Raw genomic sequence first — 24174 nt, 5'->3', positions numbered from 1 at the left:
TGATTGGTTTATAGCAATATATAGTTGGAAAAATAAACTCATTAAAGCTATAATCTGTGATCAATAGGATCAGGTTCAATAAAGTCCTGATCCTTTCAATCATCTTAAGAATAATATTATTATATGTGTTATTTATAACACAACATAAAGGGTTAAACTAGGAATATACACATGCATTAGAAAGAACTCGAGGAAGCTTTTCTGAACCCATTTGAACCTATATAGTCATATACCGGCAATAGCCTGGTGTAATATTTGAAAATAAGGTGGAAAACTGCAATACTTAACTTCATCTATTTTTAGTTGTTTGTAAACAGCCAATTGAGGAAATGATGATATAAGTATGGTTTTTGGTGAAGGGGATTATTGTTCCCACTTGTGATCTTTAGGATCAATTACTTATCATTTTGGATGTCAGACGCCTATGCTATTCACTATTGATTTTCAACCATTGTCCATTACATGATTTTTTTACATGATTTAAGACCATGGCAGTGCATTTTCAATATTATGCAATGATATCCATTACTTAATTAAATAATCATTTATTATTGCAAATGCCTTTCAAAACAATGATTTTTCATGAAAATCAGACCATTCTGTAATTTGAAGCAAATTGACTTTTATCTGTTTTTAGACAAGTTTTTGATTGAAAATAATGTAAAATAATCCTAGTATCTAAATTTTACAGAATCTAACTGATATTAAAATAGCCTACTTCTGTAATCTTGTTCATTCTTGACATTAATGGGTTGAATTATTTGTAAATGACTTAGCAGTTAAAAAAAGCATTGAATTTAACTGTATTGGCATCGTTGGCTACATATTTAGGTTCAAATTTCATGCTCACCACTTCATTCAGGGTGTAATAAATTAGGTAGTCAATGCCAAACTGTAAGGATTCCAGTTTTACCAAAAATAGTAACCCTTTTATATAGCAATGGCTGCGTGTACAGGGCCTTATTTGGAGCAAAAGGCGTGTAAAACGTGATATAAAAACAGTATTCAACCCTCCATATATTGAAAGTTTAGCTGCTGTGAAGCATCTCAAACAATCTAGCTCTATCTTGTCCGTATTTTCATACATTATTAATTTTATTTTTTTCACAGCACACATTCGGACAGCCACGAGAAGATGATAGCCAATTTCCTTTGATCTCTAAACTTACTGATGATCTGTATGATGGTCGAGCAATCGCTCTCTTATTACACTATTATTGTTCCAGTTTTATATCTTTTCAAGGTTTGGACTTCTTGTTTTTGTCACTTATTTAGGAGGTTTATGGACGCTTTTCTTAAAATTTCTAATATTTTATAACTTTCATTAGCTGTTTTCGAGGTTTTAATTTTTTTTATATGGGTGCATTAAATTGATGACAGGTATACAATTTTTTATTACAAACTGAAATTACTTAAATTCTGCTGCTTTAACAATTTTTTTCACTGTATTTTTTCTCTTCTTTTCTGTGTCATGTTTTTTGCTGAATTTACAGTCATTCCTGTTATGATGTGATATTTTGGATTCTTTGTTATTCACATTTGATAAAACTGTAAAGAGTTTCCATGTTCGATTCGATAGTATAGTCTGAATAAACAATGCTATGTCACACCCATTCCATGCATCGTTGCGGTATGCATTGGAATGTACTGACAAAACAAATGTCAATAAATTGATCTAATGCAGTGTTATAGAGGAACTAACATGCCATAAAGCTTGTATAATAAATAAATCTGCTAATTTTACAGAAATACTATTATTTTCTCACTGGACATTCGATAGATTTATAGATCGTTTTGCTAAATTTCTGTTGTTATGGTAATGAAAAAATATTGCTTGTCGGAAACTAGTAGAATGAAAGATTTCAAATTTTAGTACTACGCTATGAAGCTGTAACGTTCGTATTTTTCCAGTCTAACGGAGCTCCATATTTCACCCAATATTCTGATTTTTATGGTACGCGAGCACACCTTGCTATTTGTCCAAACTCCATGCACCTGACCCAGCGTGTGTGTAATGAATCGGGCAGGCAAAACCGGTTCTTTCAAACCACAGTAGGCCCTAAGCCTAGCAGTGTCTTCTTGTGCTTGAGTCCTGTTTGAAGTGAAAGGTGTAGAGATACATGTATAAAAAAATTTAAATGTTGTATATCCCAAACAATTTTTTTGGAATATGGCTTGAATGTTTTTTAAATTGTCAAGGTATTTGTCATGTGACCTACGTATCCATATATTTTAGAACATTGCTTTCTTCTCTTCAGATATATCAATGAAAGATCCGATTTCAATGGCAGATGCATGGCACAATCTTCAACTCAGTATTAATTTTTGTAACGATATATTACTTCCACACACTAAATCTAACCTGAATGCCATAAGTCCTACTATATTGCATGCTGTAGATTTTCTTTATTGTTCACCACATATGAACATGAATGTCAATATCATGGCTTTTCTTGGGAATCTTTTTCACTACCTTGAAACGAATGCTCTTCAGGACGTCGTGTCTCCTTTGGGTAAGTGTTTTACCTAAGAGTTGTGCGTTTAGTTGTGTATTTCTTATTCTTTAGGTTCTGTATTATTATCATGGTCTGAATCATACAATCGAATCATAATGGAAAAGTAGAAATACATGTTTCTGACTGTGCTACAACAATTCTGCACTCATCAACACGAGTTGTATTTTTCCGCAAAATTGTGCCTTAGGCATTTGTCGAATATGTTGTTAGGGATACATTTTTCTTCATGATTTTGGCCACTATACACGAAAATGTAGGGCAATATTCTTCATGGTTGTTATAAGCTGACTTTCCTATCCGCCGACTTCCATTAATTCAAAGAGGCTATTCAACACCAACACTTATCGTGTTGTAATGTCACTGTTACATTGTATGTTTAAGATCTTTGATTCAAACCACAACCACCTCAACCAGCGTGTAATAGATTGAATAGGCAATTCGTTTCGTTAAAATAGGTAGCCTATGTGTAACCGCCTCATCATATATTGTGATGTCAACACACTTCTAGCAAATAATGCTCTTATCATATATATACTACTGTGCTCTCTTCTCATTAAATAATCATGAATGAGTCAGTGTGACGTATATTTTCAGATTAGATTTCAATTCAATGATATGTTGCAAGACATTAAATTGTTATAGTATCCCAATGTAGTTGTTGTTTGATTAGGAATTCCAAATTTTATTGACTTGTATTATCAATAAATTTTTATGTATTTTTGACTGATTATTTTGTTTGAAAAGGTCATTCTGTCATCTGTAGGAGACAAAGAGAAACTGTTTCCGAAGACAACACATCCAGGTAAAATGATAGATTTTTGGATAGAAGAGTAGGGCCTACATATCGTTACTGTTTCGGTAGGAATGCAAAGGCCATATTGGATAAATAATTGCAAACTTGATATTGGTGATATTAAATCATTGAAACAAGCATTTGATATTGTATGTTGAATTCCCATCTGAAATCTCCATTTTCCTTGTTAGTTGTTGATGTATTCTTGGTGGCCCATTGATTGGCCAAATTCACTGCCTCAACACAGTGGGTTCACCTTTCTTTTTGTCTTTAGTAATTTATTTTACATTTTAGTAAGCGCTGTAGTGTCCATTCCATATAAATTATTGACAATATAATATTCAGAGAGATATTCATTTATATATATATCCGTTTCTATTTTATAGTGCTTCAGAAACCACAGAGCCTCAAACCTTGTCTTATACATCGATGGATGAACGACATCAAGAAACGCTTGCCCAAGCTAGTTATCTAATACCAGGGGTACAACCACTTATCAGCAATGCAACAAAGAGAAGTTTTTCAAAACCTAGTACTGCTGATACTGATTCGGTGGTATGTATTTGCTTTTAGATTGCACATGCACTTGGACTTGGACTATCACGAAATTGATTTGTTTCTCGTTTCAACCTGCAGGGTGTTCATATAAAGTCTTTTTACAATTTCCAGTTTTGTTATGAAGTCAGTTCTCAATGTTTTTACTAGTTTCGTTTATTTTTAATGATTGTTTTTTCAAGTTTTTGACTTCATTTAATACTTCTATAGGGGCCAACAAACTATATATGGTATCAAAAAATTCCCTTTGCAAGTTTAAATTTTTTTTTAGACTTGTTGAACATCCTGTGTATCTAGCATCTGAAACATTGAAACCTCCAAACATTTTCATACATTGAGATGAGGAATGAACCGAAATGTTCATACTCCCACTCAAAGTGAGACTGAATAAGGAGCACTTGGGCTTAGGATGTTCTTGAAGCTTTCTTATTCAGGCCTTCCTAATTTCGTATACTAGGACAGGGATGTCGAATCTTTTTTACAAAATGGGTCACACATTACATATTACGATACATTTTTCAAGCTTTATTTGCAAAGTTTTGGGGAGTACAAAAACTAGAACAGTAACAATGGCCAACCTCGGAAAATCTTCTTTAGGCCTTTCGCTTTGTGGACTTTGGAATATACCCCTGTTGAAGTTATAAACAGCTCAATTGTATTAAATGTCATTACTGCATTATTGCCAGTATCTGCATACTGACATACAGTAACTATAGAAGTTGTTCACTTGTATTAGATTAAATTACCGTAACTCCAATGTCTCCAACACTACATGATTTGACACGTCACATGACTGGTCACAAAGTGGTGGGTCACTGGTACACCATTCCTGTGTTGGGGGAATTCAGAAACAGTCATAATTTGGTCGTAGTGCTAACTGCCAGTCCTTTCCACTTGTTCATTTGAACTCATGAAATCATATTTTTCACAATTTCCCATGGATTCTTAGATTTTATGAAAACACACATAAGGACTCATTTCGAGTGAGGACTTACGGTTGTAATCTGTTTGTTCATAAAACAGAGCACTCTAACGCTGAATGAATCAGATGAATCCTCTTTGCCGTTTTCATCTAAACCTCTTCTCGTGAGAAGAAATCGTGACATACATCACCATGGCCTACCATCATCTACCTCCAAATTATACACCAGAGCATTAACAGATCATCTTCCCGCTGTTAAATCAAGAGAACACAATGATGATTATATGTCAGATGAAAACACTTCTGCAAGGTTTGTTTGAGATATATATTCTATCGTAGTCAATGATTCTGTATCTTGAATATTTTTTCAATTGGTCAGTTTTTGTAGGGCAATGTTTTTCAATGTGTGTGACACTCAAAAGTCATTTTTAGTTGCCTGTTTTTCAACAAAAACATAAAAGTTATTGTTTTTGTTTTCTAGTTGATTTTATTGTTTATTTTGTATTGAATGTTGAACTGTTGCTTAATAATAATCGTATATAGGAGAAGTATATGAAACTTCTAGCATCTACTTTGCTATGCTTATGTTAAGCCACTATTTTAAAACCTCACTGATGGCTAACAAGCGCCTTTTCATTAGTGTAACCTTGAAGTAATTCTGGTTAAATAAATGTTGTGTAAAAATTATTGCTTTGTATTGGTACCGTAATTTAATTTTGCGACCAAAAAAGCACCACATGCCTTTCAATATTTGAGCATATTCTTGGGTCGCGAGATTTCGCCAAATTTATTTTTTTTAAATTTGTGTTGCTTGAAAATAGATTCGAAACCACTGTTGCAGAGCTTTGGATTATATGATACATTTTTAATTAAAAAACTTATTATTTCAGTTCTGTATTACATCCTCTAAGAAAGTCAAGTTCTCATCAAGGATTATCAAATGGAGTTATAGATCATCCTCGGGATGTTGTAGTAAACAAATGGCATTCCAGAACTCCTGTGCAAGATTTGAGGAACACCAATACATCAAATAACAGTACGTTCTGTGCTTTCCCCTTTTCACAAGATTTTTTTTGTAATATAAATATACATTTTACAAAAAATTAACGCAAATTCTTCCAGAGTTTTTATCACATGATCTCAGGCTGTACTGTGTAATCAAAGGTATTAACATGTTCCATTGATATTCATATTCAAAAAGATTATTTTAGAATATATTTGGAATAGTAGATAATTGGTACTCCCGTAGTATATGTATGAGATTAGGGTTAGGTCATAATTTTATTCCGATTTTCCTTATTTTAGTTCCATTACGAGTTCGCCGACTGTTTGTGTTAGCCAAGTGAATATGCCCCCTGCTCATAGGCTTCTGTCCCTTTACACAACTTGATGTAAAGTAGGCGAACAAAATTAGTTACCTTCATATTGATACACATACTCCTGGAGCGCCGATGATTCGGTTTTAGCCATCATAACCCTAACACAATTTGAATTTATTCGGTATTCCAAATTTATTATTTCAGAATGTATTGAAATGGTAAATTATACAATTTTTCCCACCCTTGCTTGTCTCCATTGTTGAGTGAATTATATTTAATATTGATATTATACTTTAAAAAAATGTAATAACTGCATAATCATAGGCAATTCATATGTGTATACATTAACATCAAATCGCTCTCTATACTGAAAGATTATTCACTTCAACATCAATAATACAAGTATTACCGGTAAGCTTTTATCCTATTGATTTTTTTTATATTCAATCAGCATATGTCACAAATCAGCAAGGATTAAACATCTTACACAATGATGCTTCAAGCAGAACAATGACCACAGATTCTCTAGCATCAGTAAATACTGATTTGTTAGCAAATGTTGCGATGGATATTGATGATGAAAACTTGAAAGTAGGAAGCTCTATTTTTCTACGATTAGGCTTTGGAAAGCAATTTATATTATTATTTATTTATTGGGTCTTTAATTTTCAAGTAATTTTTTTACGACGCTTTTTTCACACATTTCGCTCTAAACAAGTCGTATACAACAGCTACAGATATCTTTCGATATATAAGAAGGTACTAATATTGGAAGTTTCAGAATCTTTCAGTTCCTTACCTATCCAATTTATTACATTCTGGGCGAACCAATTAAATCTTCATCCTAACTATTATGAGTATGAAGGCCTACATACATCTTAGAAGCAGAAACAGGATGTGATATATATGTATATATTATATATTCTGCTTTACTGAATTTAATTTTCATGAATTTACATTGTATTCTGCGAATTTCACTATTGAACATGAACCAATTTAGAATACATTCAGTATTTCGTAATCAAAAATAATATTATTTCAAAATCCGGAATAGTAAATAACACGACTTTGGCTGTCCTGGTTTCCACTAATGCACTTTGGAGTGACAAATGAATTCATCGTGGTAAGGGCACTGGTAAATGATGCTTTTTTAAAAGCCTTTTCCAAAGTATTACAAGTCTAAAAGGGGGGGGGGGGGCTATATGGTGTAAAGTATTTCATATTTGAGAAACACAAGCGTACATGTAGGCACATTAGTAACTATTATATTTCATTGGTTTGAAGCATGGCCATTTGCGAGTAGTCATTGATTTCAGAGGACTTGCTATTATTTGAAAAACCGAAGTTTTTACTTTAAGCATTGCCTACTCAATTTATTACACAAATTTTCACATTTTTACAGTTTAAAAGACGTGATCGGAAACTAGCACAAGTTCATACTTTTTCTGCAAGATCAAGATTACCAACTGGATCGTTGTCAACTACAGTATTCGATTCTCCTCATATTAGACACAAGAATGAGAATGATATGATATTAGAAACAGTGAGTAAATTGTATTGTTTAAAATGAGGTTGAGGAGATGGTTTGAAATCACAATATCTTCATTTTTTTTACTTTGAGCCCCAACTATTAAGATTCTTCAGTACTGGTTTCAATCAAAATTTAGGCCAATTTTTAACTTTCAGATTGCATTAAAATGATCCTGAAATACATTTTTTTAAACCTAAAAAATTGTTTAAGTAGCCAAAAATGGATTGAGGGAGTCTCGCAACGGCGTAAATGCACTTCTGTAAGATTTGGTCTGGCTGATGTTGGACTTCCATAATCATGCATATTCAACTATTACTGGATACTGGATAGTCTCATACAACCAGAACTGTTTGCTATGTATTTCTAAGATGGACTATGTTATTTTTGCCAAGTAGTATGAGGTGGGACACCCGATCAAGGAATGAAGAGGTTTAATTCATGATCCTCTGAATGAAAAAAAAAACAGATTTACCTACATGTCTTTGGATCAGCTATAATTGAGTTTATCATATTCCAGGCACGTACTCCAGATTCTCAGAGCACAAGATCAACTCTACTTAGAAATGTTACTGACAGTAGTAGCAGTTCAAATTCGGATTTCACATCCGTGTCATCGAGGACAACTTCTAATGTGAATATTTTTACTTAAGTTGCTTTTTAAGATTGGGACTATAAAGGAATGTGAAGCTTTAGTAGAGAGCTTTAATAAAATAATTTAAATTTTAGAAATGGTTCAAAATAGTTTTGTTAAGTATGTGTACAGTTACGTGCATCAGCAATGTACTGTCCATCATGTCTCAGATTACCAACATGGGTTTGTAGATTCAAATCTCATGGGCGATACTTATATACGAGAGAATTGCTGAACAACCCCCAGTAAACTCAGATATTCTACCATCAAGTCTGTGTATCTGGAACGAATAACTTGTTAACTATTCCTATACTGTAACTAGATGAAAGGCAGATGATTAACTTGTCTTATCAGCTTTACTTTCCCAAGGATTAATATGAAAATTCTATCCCATCCTTACTTGGACTAAGATCTATCTAGAAATACAAGTTCGTGTGATATGAAACGAACAATTAAGCTTCATCAATATTTTAAGTGTAAATATCTACTCTATTCAGACACGTCTTATCACAGTCACACAATTTTTTTTCAGGCCACAAGTCAAGACTGTAACTCTAGCGTGAATACCTTTACTAATTCTGATGAGAGAGATTATCCTGTCATAGTCAATACTGATGAATCACCAGAATTACCAAGAAATGTGACTCGTGTTAAACCATATCGAAACCCCAGCACTGGTACAAGCTCAAATTTTACTCCATCTTTCCAGAAGAGCTACACTATACAAAATGGAGATTTTGAATCTGTTGATTCTGCCAGGGCAGCCGGTAATTTTTTTTAAAGCATTTGTGACATTCTGACAAGTTTACTGATGCCCGGGGAAAAATTTTTTTATTCTTGAAATAAATTTTTGAAATATCATTAACATTAAATTTTATTGAAGATAATTTTTTTTTAAATCATCCTAAGCCCACATATCTTGTTTAACTTGGACGGTACATGTTTACCATAATTTGACCTGTGATGCCTACATGATGAATTGGCGTGAATATTTGTTGTATATAGTGTAATCAGTAGCATGCTTTGTGTACAGGATATCCTGTGATTGAAACATCACCAGAAAGAACTAAGCTTGAGTTCGAGGATCGTTCATCACAACTTAGAAGTTCTGGTTCAACGTCTAAACCAAGTTATGCAACAAATGGTAAAATTTTTTTTTTTTTTCGGTTGATTTGTTGGCATAATGTGACTCACCAAACCATGTTAGTATTGCAGGCTTGAGATGTTGTGAATTCATTAGTTATTCCATTCCAGCACCCACACTTTGTAAGGATTAAATAGACCATTTTGAATTGAAGTGATGATTTTATTCGAAAGTGCGTTCAAGTCGGAGTCGCACTTTCAAATTCCCTTGAGTTGGGAGTTGAAGCTAAAGTTGTCAGAATGATGTTGTTGTCAAAATTAGATTTTCATAAAGTTTGGAACTGGAATCTGAGTTGAATATCTTTTAGTCGTAGTTAGAATTTTTCTTAAGTCACGGTGTTAGCCAAGTTTTTTACTGGATATGAAAGTCTGTGTAAATGATAAATTTCTGTTGGGAAAACCGTTAAGAACGCTTTGTAAATTCATAGATTTTCAATTTTTTTTAAAAATTAGACTTTTATTGCTATTTGAAAGTCTGAAATCCAGACTCTGACTCTGGGGAAATAGAACTTTGACACAGATTCTGTGCAGTATTAGAATTCGACCAACTGCAGAAAACATGCTAAAGTCTAACTCGGACTGCACAGCGATTAGGAATACCCATGAACCTATCCTATTTTGTTTTTCAGGTTCTGGTGATCATGTAGTTATTGGTGATTCTGTTGTCAGATTGCGAAATCCACAACGTAGATCAAATAATCGTTCATTAAGAAACATGAAAGCAACAAGTTGGGTAGATAATGGCAAAGCATTGAAAGTAAGATTTTAGCCATCGCTTGCTGTTTCTTTGAAAGTTCATATTGCGCAGCAATTTTACTTTTTTGTTATATAATCGCTTTATGCAATAATTGGATATCGCTCGAGTCAACACCTCATACTTTAATTATAACATCGCTCGCATTCAGCCCTTTCCTGCACAAGCAGCCATTAATATCTAACAGTATGTTAGGAGCTACTACTTTTGCAAAGACTGGGGTCTTCCTGATTCGACTACCCAGTTTAGAACACACTTGGCATGGTATTTGAAACCATGCTGTGTGTAAGCTACGATGCCAACACAGTTAAGAACAGTAAAAAAATCTCCTCGTGAAATTAATTTGTCTCGAAAGCTTTTTCGCTAGCAGGAAAATTAGGATGCATTTCACCCTCTAAATGCCTTATTTTGCTCACAAAATTCGAAGCAAGATTTCCACAAAAAGATCTTTCATCACTTGGAAATTTTGTACTCTACGTCTTTCGTTAGTGGAGGTTCTACTGTATAGGGCTTTTATAAACGCCGAGTCAATGCAAGCACATGATGGTCCCCTACTATTGACGCTGAAAAATGCTGATTCACTTTACTTTACAACATTGACATTAAAAATCATGATATTTCTTTGGTCTAGCTTACTCAATTCATGACTAGGAATAACTTTTTGTTTTTCTTTTTCTGTCAGGTTCACAATTCTGATGACAGTCGTCGCCATAGCAACATTCCCAATTCTGGTAAATTGTCCGTCGTTTTCAAGAAAATAGAGGAACGTAGAAAATACATAGAAACTGAGAGAAGGAGAATAGAAGAGAGAAAGAAAGTGGTCGAGGAGGAAAAGAAAATGAAACAAAGGGAGTGGTCGAAAGAACTTTCAAAAGTAAGTAAGATAAATAAAGACGAATTTAGTTGAAATTGAATTCAGATAATGCAATATAGTACTTCTAAAAGTTTCACGTTTTCTTCTGTGAAATATTTTTTTTGTCCAATGTTGAGAATTGATGCCTTTTTCAGAGCAAAAATTGTATAAATACGTTGTATAAAATTTTTTTTTATCAATATTTGGAAAATACTAAAATTTAAGGAAATATATCCCTTATTTTCAGCTTCACAAAGAAATGGAAAAACTTGATTTTCACGATGAACAAAATGAACAACAACAAAAACAAGGTAATGATTTTGGCTTTGTTTTGTTTGGCTTGTTTTGTTTGGCTTTGTTTTGTTCTTTGCAAAATATATTCAACTTAGTGTGTTAGAATAGCGATCCACGAAATTTTTTAGAACTAATGCACTAAATTAACATGAGTTATGGCGAGATAAATAAAAAAGTATGCAAGCTGATGGAAAAAAGTTTCCATAACAAATTTTTTACTTACAGTTCAACAACAAAAACCAGCGACTGTTCCACATCATGTGATCAGATCGCCAACTAAAAATGAAGAGACAAGTTCAGATTATTCATCAAAAAGTCCAAGTCCATCAAGTATTAACAACAACAATATTTCCGAACAAATTGAATGTGAAAATAAAATCCTACGACAATTCGTCGAACAAAATCCGCCTGAAAGTATGATTTATTCATTTCTGCTTTACCGATATCTTACTTGTTAAATTGTGATGCAATAGATGCATCACAGTATGCAATAGATCATGGGTTGACTATTATTTACGAAGCCCCCACAGTAAATTTATAAAACTTTATTTAACGATTAATGTCCCTGAGTGAACTGAAATTACCTCATTTAATGATATATTTGCTGCTTTGTATTTAAAAAATATTCAGTATTTAATAAGTGAACGAATGGCCCGTAAACGAATAAACTGGGCTGTCAGTGCGCCACAGGGACCACGGAATGGTTCCCTGTGGGCCACGAGTAATTGCCTTCACTGCATTCTTTTACTATCGCCTGTTGGCTTTTTCCATAAACAGGTCACAAGTGTTGACAGTCTTTGAAAGGAGGATGAGATCATGAAAGTTTGAACCACTGATCAACGCAATATAGTGGGCAAAATATCTTGGTGTTTAGAGTTATACGTTTGCGCCGCAGATTAAAGATTTCTGGTTGAAGCCATATAAATTTGGTGCCGATCTGTTTTTAGACCTTTAATTGGTATAACAATCGTTTTTCAAATATTTTTCAGGTCCTCATTCTGAAACATACAATAATTTTTTTGCCTCACCTCTGTCCACAACAACTTGCTTAGCTCAAAGAAATGAACAAAGCAAGAGCAATATTGCAATGGACCAAACTTATCAGGTATGTATTTTTTATATGATGTTTATCCATGCATTTTGCTCTTAACAAGGCATGATACAAGCAAAACTGGTATCTAACATTAATAAGATACTATTATTTGGAAGGATCAAAATCATTTTGGTTTGGTATTGCCCACATAACTTATTTTACTCTGGGTGAGGGGGTGGTTGTAGAATTTGAACCAGAGATTTGTAATCTGTGATCTGTGGAATTTGTACCCGTAACCAATATGCCATCGGGGTTATATTGTACGTGTGTTCAAAATACAGTGGTTTATGACCTCACCGGTCTGTCACATTCAGAGTTGTGAGGTCGGCGTCACAGTTAAGTCCAAAGAATTTTCCAAAAATCTCAAAAAGTGGTCCCTTCTCCAAGCGTTCTTAATAATCTAATATTATTTTTATACTTGTCGGAAATTTAAATGAGTACCGAATAGAATATAAAGAGACCTTTCTCCGTGTAGTTTTTAAGTTTTTGAACTATAAAATAATGAAAAATTCTTCTTTGCAGAAGTGAGTCGAACTTTTTATTTCAATTAATTAAACTTAATGCACAATTTTTTTTACAGAATATTGCACCATCACATTCCGCTGTGAATTCTCGTCTATCAGACCAAAAACAGACATTTGATGTAAGCCCGGATAGAAGTAGAATCCAACATTCAACATTGCCTCCACATTCTAACAAAACATATAATGTCTCGCAACCAGGAATGCCAATTTCAGAACAACCCGATCATCGAAATATTCTTCAACCAGGGCCAAAGCCTGTTTTCGATTCATTTGAAAGAACGATGATGACTTCACTAAATCATGACAAGCAAAGAATTAGATCTAATCAAATGATACATGACCATTCAGCATCACAGCAAGGGCTAGGAATGTACCAAAGCACTAACAACGGTACCCTTTATCATCCAAATCAGATCCATTTGCAGGAATCCAACAATCCATTCGTACAAAAGATAGGCAATTTACATTTCCAGCCAGTAAATCCAAATGTTCACCACGGTAGGAGTCACATCTCTTCTCATAATCAAGATAACAGGCAGATGACTTACGAGGTTTTTGACGACAGTTCAACTGCTCAGTTTTCAAGCCAGGATATCCGACAAAGAACATACAAAGTCAGCGACGGTCAAGTAGATAAAATCCTACCAGAAAATATTCCCGATGAAAATCATCAATTCCGAAATGAATTTGTTCCCACCCGGCAAGATATGAGACACAATACATACAATGTTTCTAATAGTAATTATGCTCAGCCATTACAGAATTCTCATCAAACTTCTGCACAAAATTTAGACCAGCGTCATATGACATATGATGTATCAGATACATTGAATAATGCTCAGCCAACAAAAGCCACTCAAAGGGTAAGTTCTTAATCGGTAATCTTGATTTTATATAATTTTCGCAATAGGTCATTCGAGGGGTTTATCATTAAGGCGATATATTTGAACAAGATTTTTCATATACATCTCGAAAGAGAAAAAAGTGACAATATGCTTTATTTTAAATTTCATGGTCATGTTATCTGAGTGCAAGGTTAGATTGAGTTTAGAAATAGCTAACGTTAAATATAGTCAGTTGTACTTTTTTCTGAAGTTTTTCTGAAGTTACAATGGAAGAAAGCCAGAAGCCTTCACTATGTACCATTCGCTATGACTGTGATCTGTTAATTCTTTGACTGGAAAAGCAATGCTATATATTTTTATTGGTAAGCGGGGACCACAAGTGTGAGAGGCTTTGGAAAGGGGGCCATGTTCTACCATAAAAGAGAAACACTGGTATAAGAGATGGTTGCAGATTTGTTCAGAACGATTGTGCCAAACCCCCTAATAAAAGAGTAATCCTTACTCAGTACAAATTTTCCGTCAATAATTTAATTTTCCTCAGGTACCAATGCAACCAAGTGAAGCAGTTCATCCAGGTGTTTTAAGAATCCAAGCTCCTGAAATAAACATTCATCAGTCTTCTCCTGAACATACTACGAGAAGAAGCTTATTCCCAGGAGGAAATCAGGATCCAGATACTTTCGCTGAGCAGGAAAATATTGATCCAAATTATTTAGCGACAGGTAGGTTTAGGCGAAATTGCAATCGACTCCTGACTTTGGGTTGACAAAACTTTTGACTTTGACTCCCGACTCAAGGTTAAAAAAAATTTTACTTTGACCTGCTGACCCAGGGCTTGAAAAAATTTGACTCCAGGCTTCTGACTCAGAATTGAGAAAAATTTAAATCCGACTTCTGACTCAGGGTTGAAAAAAATTTGAATTAGACTCCTGACTCAGGGTTAAGAAAAATTTGAATCCGACTTCTGACTCAGGGTTGAGAAAAATTTGAATTAGACTCCTGACTCGGGGTTAAGAAAAATTTGAATCTGACCCTTGACTCAGGGTTAAGAAAAGTTTGACTCCTCGCTCAGGGTTAAGAAAAGTTTGACTCCTCGCTCAGGGTTAAGAAAAATTTGACTTCTGGCTCAGGGTTAAGAGAAATTTGAATCCAACTCCTGACTCAAGATTATGAAAAATTCGACTCCCGATTCTTGACTCAAGATTATGAAAAATTTGACTCCGACTCCTGACTCAGAGTTAAAAAAAATTTTGACTTCCAACTCCGGACTCGGGCTTAAGAAAAATTTGACTCTCAGTTCCGGACTCAGGGTTTGGAAAAAAAATCCGACTCTCAGCCACGGACTCAGGGTTAAGAAAAATTTGACTCCGCTGCCTGACTCAGGGTTAAAAAAAATATGACTCTGACGCCTGACTCAGGGTTAAAAAAAATATGACTTCTGACTCAGGGTTAAGAAAAATATGACTCTGACTCCTGACTCAGGGTTGAGAAAAATATGACTCTGACTCCTGACTCAGGGTTAAGAAAAAAAAATATGACTCTGACTCCTGAATCGGGGTTAAGAAAAATATGACTCTGACAACTGACTCAGGGTTAAGAAAAATTTGACTCTGACTCCTGACTCAGGGTTAAGAAAAATATACCTCTGACTCCTGACTCAGGGTTAAGAAAAATATGACTCTGACAACTGACTCAGGGTTGAGAAAAGTTTGACTCTGACTCCTGACTCAAGATTAAGACAAATATGACTCTGACTCCTATAAAATATGAATATATTATGTTTGTTTCAGGTCCTGCTGATGAAACTACTTATGATACTTTCTCATGCAAAATTGCCTCTGGATCCAATCATTCAACTCCACAGAAAATGAGTCCGCTACAGGGATCACCTTCAGGACAAGAAACATGCGGTAGGTTTGTATTTCCTGATCTAAGTTCACTTCAAATAAATAACTAGGTTAATCATCGTTTTTTTTCTATGTGCATTGTATAAGCATATCCTATTTATTATACCTTGAGTTAGGTTTCTGGCCAATGGGTTTGAACTTGAGATATTTGACCTATGATGCCAACATACCGTAGTTAAATCTAATTCTCCAATCTCTAGACACCCATTTGGAATTCACATACAAAGGAATTCAATATTCAACTTGTTAGATTGAGATATTTGTTCAGAGCCTAATTCTCCTATAGATGTACTTGAATGATATAGCAATTTTTATTCAACCACATGATTGAACAATATCGAGAGAATTAAAACGAATTTTGAAGGGTATTCCAAAATATTCAAGTCACAGTTGCAAGTTGACCAATCGCAATCTTGGACCCAATATCAATGGTAATTACCTACTCCTAACGACACGCCCTCTTATTTACTACTTGTTGCAACGGGCATCGTGATCTAGCTTTGTTTTGTCTTGACATACCTTTCTGCAGTCATCATTTCCCTAGGGAAGCATCAGCGTTCATTTCATCATGGGTGTCTCTTGTATCGGCGTAGCATTGTATTAGTATTAGTTGGATTGTTGGCTAGTAAATCTATTTATGATTGTAATATCTGCTTGAGCATACCTTCATTTTTTGCTGGTTTTTGATTTTCGTTCGTGGTTTTTGATTTTGTAATTATGTCTACAGCAGAAGACGAAACTGATATGTCGAGTGTATTAATGAAAACAGCGGATGTGGATAAGAAAGGCGGTAAGTCATTCTAAACAAATATTGCTATTAGTTTGATTCAGCGGTTCCTAACATTTTTCACTATTCCTCCCTTTTTAAATCTTTATTCCTCTCTCGCTATCCATGGAAATACTGTTTCCGTTATGTGTTCTTACCTCATGTTACTCGCAACACACACTCTGGCTTTTGCATAGATTGAATAGTTTTATAATGTTTCCTTCATTGTGTATAACAATAATAATACAATATGATTAAAAAATATCAGTAAAACTACATAGGATACAATTTATTAGTTCTGTAATTATTATTTGTGTTACAAGTTATTCAGCATTCACTTGGGCCCTTTTTAGGAAAAGGATTTGAAATTGTTGATGATGCAGCTCCTAATACTGATGTTGCTAAGAAAAAGGAACAATTTTTATTAAAACAATTAAAGAAAGAAGAAGAGTTGAAGCGAAAGAAAGCGGATCGTGAAAACCAGGCTGAAAAAAGAAAGGAAGAAGCAAGGTAATTTCGTTTTTGTGAAAGAAATTTACAAAAAGCAAAGTAATGCTCACTGGCTTAGAAACAAAGGAAACTGATCTCTGATTGAAGTGGGTATGGGTGATCACCAAGGTTCCTTCTAAGGTGCGCCATTGCGCAGTACCACCAGACAATTTGCGCAGTAAAATCTCATTCTCGTGCACCTGTATCGATTTCGTGGATCGCAATACTTTCTGACCCCTGAAAATATTCATGCTCACTAAAACAAACAATTGCACAGTGTAATATTTTCTTAAGAGGGAACACTGGCGACCCTAGACAAGTTTAGTGTAGAATTGTGCATTAATGTTAGTAAATACCAATTGATGCCAGACCTTAAGCAGTTCATGTCGATACAATCAAAAAATCAGCTATTGGGCGATGTGAATATATGGGAATTACACCTAACTGAAATTTTTGTAAAAAACTTTAGAATTTAAATGGACAATGGAATGCTTGTTTAACATATTCCTCCCATATTATGTTAAAGTGATCTCAATTTTTAGTCTTGTGCGTGTTTGTGTTGAAAAATGCCATTCAAATGACGATTGGGCCCATATATGTTCATCCCTTATTATTACAGTTTGATAAGTTTGGCTTTTAGGTCAGCAGTACCTTGTCTAGAGCCTTGTTTAGAGTTGTAATTGCATAAACATTCATTTATTTGTTTTATTTTATTTGATTGAAAGTTCCAGTTTGAGAAAGTCTGCTCTACACGAAGTACTGTGAACTCCAGTTTCATTTCAGATATGTATCATCTCATTCACTTACAATATTTTTAGGAAAAAGCAAGAAGAACTATTAGCTAAGAAAGAAGAAGAAAAACTCAAACGTCAACATCGACTCGATGAATATAAGAAGAGAAAGTTACAAGACGAAGAAGCTCAATTTGTTCAACAATCTAGCGCTATCAAAGCAGGAGGCAGCGGAAAAAAACATCCGCCATCTTCTGCCAAATCCGAATCTGCTTCAGTGAGAATTTTTTTTGGGCTTTTCGATTCGTGGGTGCGCTGGCCTTGCAGCATGGCTGTGCAAGATTTTTTGTCGGTGGGAAATATACCCAACTTCTAACATCTAGCCGAGTCACACTAAAATGTATCATGTATTTTTACCAATGGTAGCGCCTATTTGAACATAAACTGTCAGATTAGAATTTTATGCTTGATGGGGAAATATCTGAGTGTTGACGAGGGCCACACTAAATTTCTTCGTTGGCTAGGTTCTGGGCCTCCTGATGCACACCCCTGCTTTAAAGCATTAGACTTACCGTAACTGTATGGGATTTCCAGGTTAGACGCTTCAGGTTGAGTGTAATGAATTCGGCGAGCAATCTTGAATTGGGAAGATTTCTGTACTTCCAAAAATACATATCCCTAGATGTCAATGGCTGCTTGTATAAAGCCTTGTCCAGATCGTAAGCTCTGTCTGAAAAAAAATTTCAGTATTAGCCCCTCTTACTTCCATTCACTCATTATATTTATGCTTTACCTTTTTAGCACACGGCCAGATCACACAGAGTAACGAAAAGTGGTCGAACATCTCCTGAATCTACTGTTTTAACAAATAATTACGAACATCATCCAGTTCATAATGCAGTTATTGAAAACCGTGAGTAAACGTTTTTTGAACACTCTATCCTGCCACTCTAGATTTAAGTCATGGATCCATGGCCCTCTTGGAGCAGTTCTTTGCGGTCCATGAGGTCGGGCCTTCACAGGTACCATATGCGATGACTACATTAAGTTCAAGTAAATTGTTTGGGATTTGTTTAATTCTTTGACTGTAATGTATTTCTGGAGCTCCAGAAGTGTATGTACCAGTATGGAGGTAACTAATTTTGTTCGCCTACTTTATATTAAGGATCTGAACCTATGGGCAGGAGGTATATTCACTTGGCTAACACAAATCCGTAATAGAACTAAAATAATCTTAGTTCAACCGGAAAGCTTAAGGAAAATCAAAATCAAATTATGGCCAAATCCTAATTTGAATCTAATTGAACTGTGATTTCTTTCTTCCTGTATTTGTATGTAATAGTTGCTACAAGTCTCTTGAAACAGAGATGTGGAGTGGGAAAATTTACAATAGACTCCGATGCCTTATTGAGAAGCATTCGACTCTGACTCCCGACTAAGGGTTAATATATAGCCTTCAGACTTCAAATCTGAACTCTGAGGAAATAATGTTTTGATAATAAAACTTTTGTGCATTCAAGCATTTTTTAATAACCTGTTAAGAACTCTTAATAAACTTAATGCTTTTTGAGTTCAGATATTTTTTATCTTCTTCAAAATTTTGATTCCAACCTCAGGCGGCTTTAAAATATGTTTCCTATGCCAATAAGGATATGTAAAAATTAAGTAACTCAATTGCATATTTTTCAGATGAAACATATCTCACTAACATGGATGCTGAGGATGGAAGCGCATGTTCGAATGCAAGTCTGTTTCCAATGCAGAAAGTGGTAAATATATTGTTATTGCATTCTGAATATATCAGTGTTTAAACATTTTCTTATTTACTTGCTAAAATCGTTTTCAGTTTTGATTTTAACCTGTTCAAATATACCTTAGAATCAAAAGTAAGAATTTCAGTCATGCCAGGTTTGCTATTTCATAGCAGTTTTTCTTATAGAATTGACATGAACTACTTCAAGTCTCGCGTTGATGAGTATTTATTTACTAGAGGGCAATTCTACGCTGTGATTCTTAATACCTTTAGTAGCTGTTGACTTTTTATTTATTCCCATAACTTTGCTCGGAGATTAGTGTTTGTATATGTCATAAGTTAAATCCCAATTTGCATTAAATATGATTTTGTAGAAGAGTGTATCAAAATTTACATCACGACAAAACAATATTACAGGGTGACTAAAAAACGGGTCATTTCAATCCTATTTTGGAGAGAATATAATTTTTTGTACAAAGCGTCCCAGACTTCTAAAACTTTTGGGTACAATCGTACACAAACAGAAGTTCAAGTGTTAACTCAATTATCTGCATTTTTGTAGAAATAATTGATATCACTGCTTTCCTGTGTGGCTTGTGAGTGTACATTTTATACTCTGGTATATGTTTACCTACTGAATGAATGGATTTGTTTTGTAATTTTATATTAAAATCTATCAAAGACTGTATATTCCTTTTTCTAGCATCTTGGTAGTGGACATAAAAAAGAATGGGATAACCAGTCAGCTTCCTCTTCTGCAGTATCATCAGAATACACAGGTATGTTTCATGGGCATGGTGGCCAAGTGGTTAATTCAGTTTACTTACCAATGTCAATATCGCAGATTAAAATCTTGGGTTCAAATCCCATGTCCACCATCTCACCCAGTGTGTAATAAATCAGGTAGGCAATGCGAATCGGGAAAAGATTTCATTTATTTCTTTCAAACAATATTAGATCCTTACATAGTAATGCCTGCTAGTACAGAGCCTTGATTGGAGCGGAACATGAATAACGAACGATTCATTGTGTTTCTCATTTCAGGTCCAAAGTTATATAAACAACCCAGTTCAAAGTCAAATAAACACATCGTCAATAATGCTATAAGTCATTGTTGCTTGCCAGGAAAAGTCAATGAAACAAGTCGAAATAACACTATTCAGGTATGTTAACAATATTTTTATTCATTCACTGTAACTGGCAAATGAATGTTGGTAACCACAAAAAATAGGCTACAATTTCCTGTTTGGGTCGGGTTGATGAAATTATGACAGCATCTACCCCAGAAAGGTTTTAGTTGGAATACGGCAAACTCTCTCTGGTATATAAAAGAGAACAATGTAATTTCCTTTTTAGCTCATGAATTTAAAAATCTCCCGCGGGATTGCGCATACAAAAACATGGGTGCTGTCTTGAAAGAATTGCCACAAAAACATGTTTGATCAGAGAAAGCGCTGCTTTAATATTGGTTGAAGATTATTTTCTTTTCATCATGTTGTTAAGTTCATTCAAAATCACACCCTATACATAGAGATCAACGTGTTTTAAAAAGCCCATATTCTTGAATGAATGCTGTGAAACTCTTGAATAAACCAAAGGTGTAACCACTTGCAAGCAAAATGAATTTTGCCGTATAAATCAAATTGCTGATTCAATTCAATGCTTATTCATTTCTCCAGGTTTTAGAAATGTCGGATGCAAGACATTTTATGATATTATTCAGAGATGCCAAATGTCAATTCCGAGCTTTATATTCATATGATCCTGATGGAGAACATCTTAAAAGATTAGCAGGAAACGGTAAATGGAGTAATACTCATTTCACTATTAGACTTTGTAGAAGTAATGGTTGTGCACTGTTTTTTTAATCATAATTATTGTTTGATCACTGCTATTGTTAACTGCCTTTCTGGACTTGCATTATAGGGAATAAAGGCAGATTAGATATTTAAGACCGTACCAGGGATGTGGAAAATTAAAAATCGACTCCAGAATCTCGAGTTGAACAAAATTTTGGCTTCCACTTATGATCACAGGTTGAGAAAAATTTTGACTCTGACTTCCGACTTTTGAGTTGTAGAAAATCGCGACTTGAACTTGGAGAGAATCAAATTTTGATAACAAAAAGTTTTAATAGGACTTTTTGAATTATTTTATTACTATTGAAATTCTACGATTCTGGCCTCGGTGATTTCTGAGTTTCAACTCAGCCCGTGACCTGGGGGGTTTGGAAATACGACCCAGGAACTCTATAGCCCTGGACTGTACCATTGAATGTTTTTTCATGCCCGATGTTTTTAAAATTTGTTATCAAATACATCCCACATCTTCCATAAAGATTATCTCATTTCAAACTCTTTTTCAGGTCCTGTTAACATTGTTCCAAGCATGATTGAACGTTTATTCAAGTATAATTCTGGAAGAAAAGCCTTCACATCTTTGCCATCCAAAACTTTGTCTGTTAGTATTGATGCCATCACAATCAAAAACTCGCTTTGGCAATCAAATAAAAAAGTGAGTTCAAAAAAATGATGACAGAAAAAGGGCATTTGGAATCAGTGGTGCCTTCTTGTTGAATGTTGATTATCCCTTTATGTAGGTTGAAAATGGAGATACTCGGACTGTTCGAAAATGTGTGATCAGTAGGATATAATTTCAGAATTTCGAATTAAAGCAATTCAAATAAAAATTAATTCTCGTGGATTCCAAGTCATTACAGAAAATACTACTTGATTTTATTTTATAAAAATTGGAAATATTTGAATCTGACATTGTGATTCGAAAATCATATATTCCAAACTTATGTCCCATTTGACAACACTCGCTGTTGTTCTATTAGCATTGCCTGCAAATGCTATTAGGTATTGGACCGCCGTTTAAATTAGTACAAACTGTTGTTATATGTAACTTTATGAGAGTAAATTTTAGGAACGCTGTATCTGAAATTATGACAATGACGTGAGCCTAATATAACAGGCACATTGTCTAGTAAAATTTGAGTTCTGTATGAGGATTCAAAAAGTACTTTTTGTTCTGAAGGGTTCAATCTGTACGATGATAAAAACTTGAAACAAATAATTCCCCAATTACCGGTAATCTAATCTAGGTAAATAAAATAATTTTCAACAAGATTAAATGGCTTCGTTTATCAGAGCCACGAAAGCTGCATCTCCCAACCTTTGAGATTTTTGTAAACATATGTAATTCACTCATCCACCAACTATTTTGAAGTCAACATCTACAGTAACGTTAACAAATATCCTTAATATTTCATTCTTATTATCTTTGTCATATTACACCACATGCACAAATCATAAGGTGCTATTATTACTAGCTTCATTATAGTTTTTTGTTGATTCGAAACATATATTTTTTGTATTTACTGTGTTGAAATGGTACATAAACTGGTTGCTGTTATATACTGTAATTTTTTTTTCTCCTTTTAATGTTATATTTTTATAATTGCTCAGAATGTATATGCGGATATTGCATGGTCAAGTGTGATTTTTTCATAAAACACGGACCTGGTATTGCCGCAAAACATTTTGGCAAATCTCATTTCTTGGTGATTTTCATATACAAAGGTTGGAATACAATACAACGTTTGATTGAGTGGAAATATTGATAGTTTGTTATTCAAGTATTCTAGAAATATATTAGCAGTTATTTGGGAATGAAAAACCAGGGCCAGCTACAAAAATCATCAATTTTTGTTAAAAAACTTTTGGCTTAGTAAATGGTGCTCCTGAACTATGTGTACTAATATGGAGGTTACTAATTTTGTTCGCCTACTTTACATAAATTTGTATGAAGAGGCTGAAACTTATTGGCAGGGGGTATATTCACTTGGCTAAAACAGACATTCCCCGAACTCGTAATAGAACTAAAATAAAGAAAATATGAATAAAATTATGGCCTAACCCTAACCTGGTACATACTTATTTTATCGCCATTAGAAGTCTGATATCCATACTCTGGGGAAATCAAGGAGAAGTTCTGACTCCAGCGAAAACATGACAATCCAAGACACAACAGCTCTGTTGTCAACTGCTTTTAATTGACAGTTTTGTAATTGGCTGTTTGCACCACTCAAAAACATTGGAACTTGTGTATTACTTTTTCTCGGGTGTCACAGAAGATAAAAATGGACAGTATTTCTCTTTGTCTACTAGTATTTGGTCTATGCTTTCTGAATACATTCATTATATTATTATGTTTATGTTTGTTCAACAATGGCCACAAGGCTCAATTGAAAGGTTCAGAAAGTTGAAAAAATTCAAAGCAGGTTGTTGGTCATGTGATGAGTTTAGAGGTGAAAATTTGCCATTGGTTCTGTTGAATTTAGGACACCAAGAAATGCTAAGGCAAGGTCACATGTGCTTGCACGAAATGTAGTTGAAATGCTTTATGAATTGATGGTTGTTGTATTTATACAAAAGGGATACCATATATAATGATAAAAAAATTACACCAGTGTTGTGCCAAAGACATATCTGAAATAAGGCAATTGTTGACTTTGTGAATTCGCCAAATTATCACTTATTTTCATGATCTTGTGTGGTAGAATAAACACTTATCAGGTTTGCGGAGTCTGAAAATATTGTCTGATTCGACTCACTCCAGCTTCGAGAAAATTTTAACAACAAAAACTAGGACTGTTGAGAATGCTTACCGTAAGTCATATAATTTCTGTGCAATATGTTGACTTCCATTATTGACATCAAGTCTGAAATTCCAGCTACCGGGAATTCAGAA

General features: G+C 34.3%; 1 protein-coding gene across 3 annotated transcripts in view; it reads left to right on the top strand.

The window, feature by feature from the left end:
• LOC120344160 (uncharacterized) overlaps positions 1-23632 on the top strand; it is a 30230-nt gene extending 6598 nt beyond the window's left edge. For 2 of the 3 annotated variants that reach the window (XM_039413259.2, XM_039413255.2), the window contains 28 exons: positions 1111-1243; positions 2259-2513; positions 3261-3318; positions 3696-3864; positions 4888-5096; positions 5677-5822; positions 6557-6696; positions 7508-7648; positions 8154-8267; positions 8800-9034; positions 9301-9411; positions 10040-10167; positions 10847-11038; positions 11265-11328; positions 11537-11725; positions 12301-12416; positions 12985-13791; positions 14315-14495; positions 15564-15683; positions 16408-16470; positions 16800-16956; positions 17754-17943; positions 18468-18579; positions 19356-19435; positions 20123-20198; positions 20464-20582; positions 21099-21219; positions 21785-23632. In XM_039413259.2, the coding sequence (XP_039269193.2) occupies positions 1111-1243; positions 2259-2513; positions 3261-3318; positions 3696-3864; positions 4888-5096; positions 5677-5822; positions 6557-6696; positions 7508-7648; positions 8154-8267; positions 8800-9034; positions 9301-9411; positions 10040-10167; positions 10847-11038; positions 11265-11328; positions 11537-11725; positions 12301-12416; positions 12985-13791; positions 14315-14495; positions 15564-15683; positions 16408-16470; positions 16800-16956; positions 17754-17943; positions 18468-18579; positions 19356-19435; positions 20123-20198; positions 20464-20582; positions 21099-21219; positions 21785-21951 (4593 nt within the window). In that variant the 3' untranslated portion in view covers positions 21952-23632. The remainder of the gene's footprint in view (positions 1-1110; positions 1244-2258; positions 2514-3260; positions 3319-3695; positions 3865-4887; positions 5097-5676; positions 5823-6556; positions 6697-7507; positions 7649-8153; positions 8268-8799; positions 9035-9300; positions 9412-10039; positions 10168-10846; positions 11039-11264; positions 11329-11536; positions 11726-12300; positions 12417-12984; positions 13792-14314; positions 14496-15563; positions 15684-16407; positions 16471-16799; positions 16957-17753; positions 17944-18467; positions 18580-19355; positions 19436-20122; positions 20199-20463; positions 20583-21098; positions 21220-21784) is intronic. The other variant, XM_039413256.2, reaches the window with a different exon arrangement.
• The last annotated feature ends 542 nt before the right edge of the window (positions 23633-24174 follow it).

Source organism: Styela clava, chromosome 5, assembly GCF_964204865.1.
Source record: "Styela clava chromosome 5, kaStyClav1.hap1.2, whole genome shotgun sequence".
NCBI classification, from domain to species: domain Eukaryota; kingdom Metazoa; phylum Chordata; class Ascidiacea; order Stolidobranchia; family Styelidae; genus Styela; species Styela clava.
This window is presented reverse-complemented; position numbering and strand designations above follow the sequence as displayed.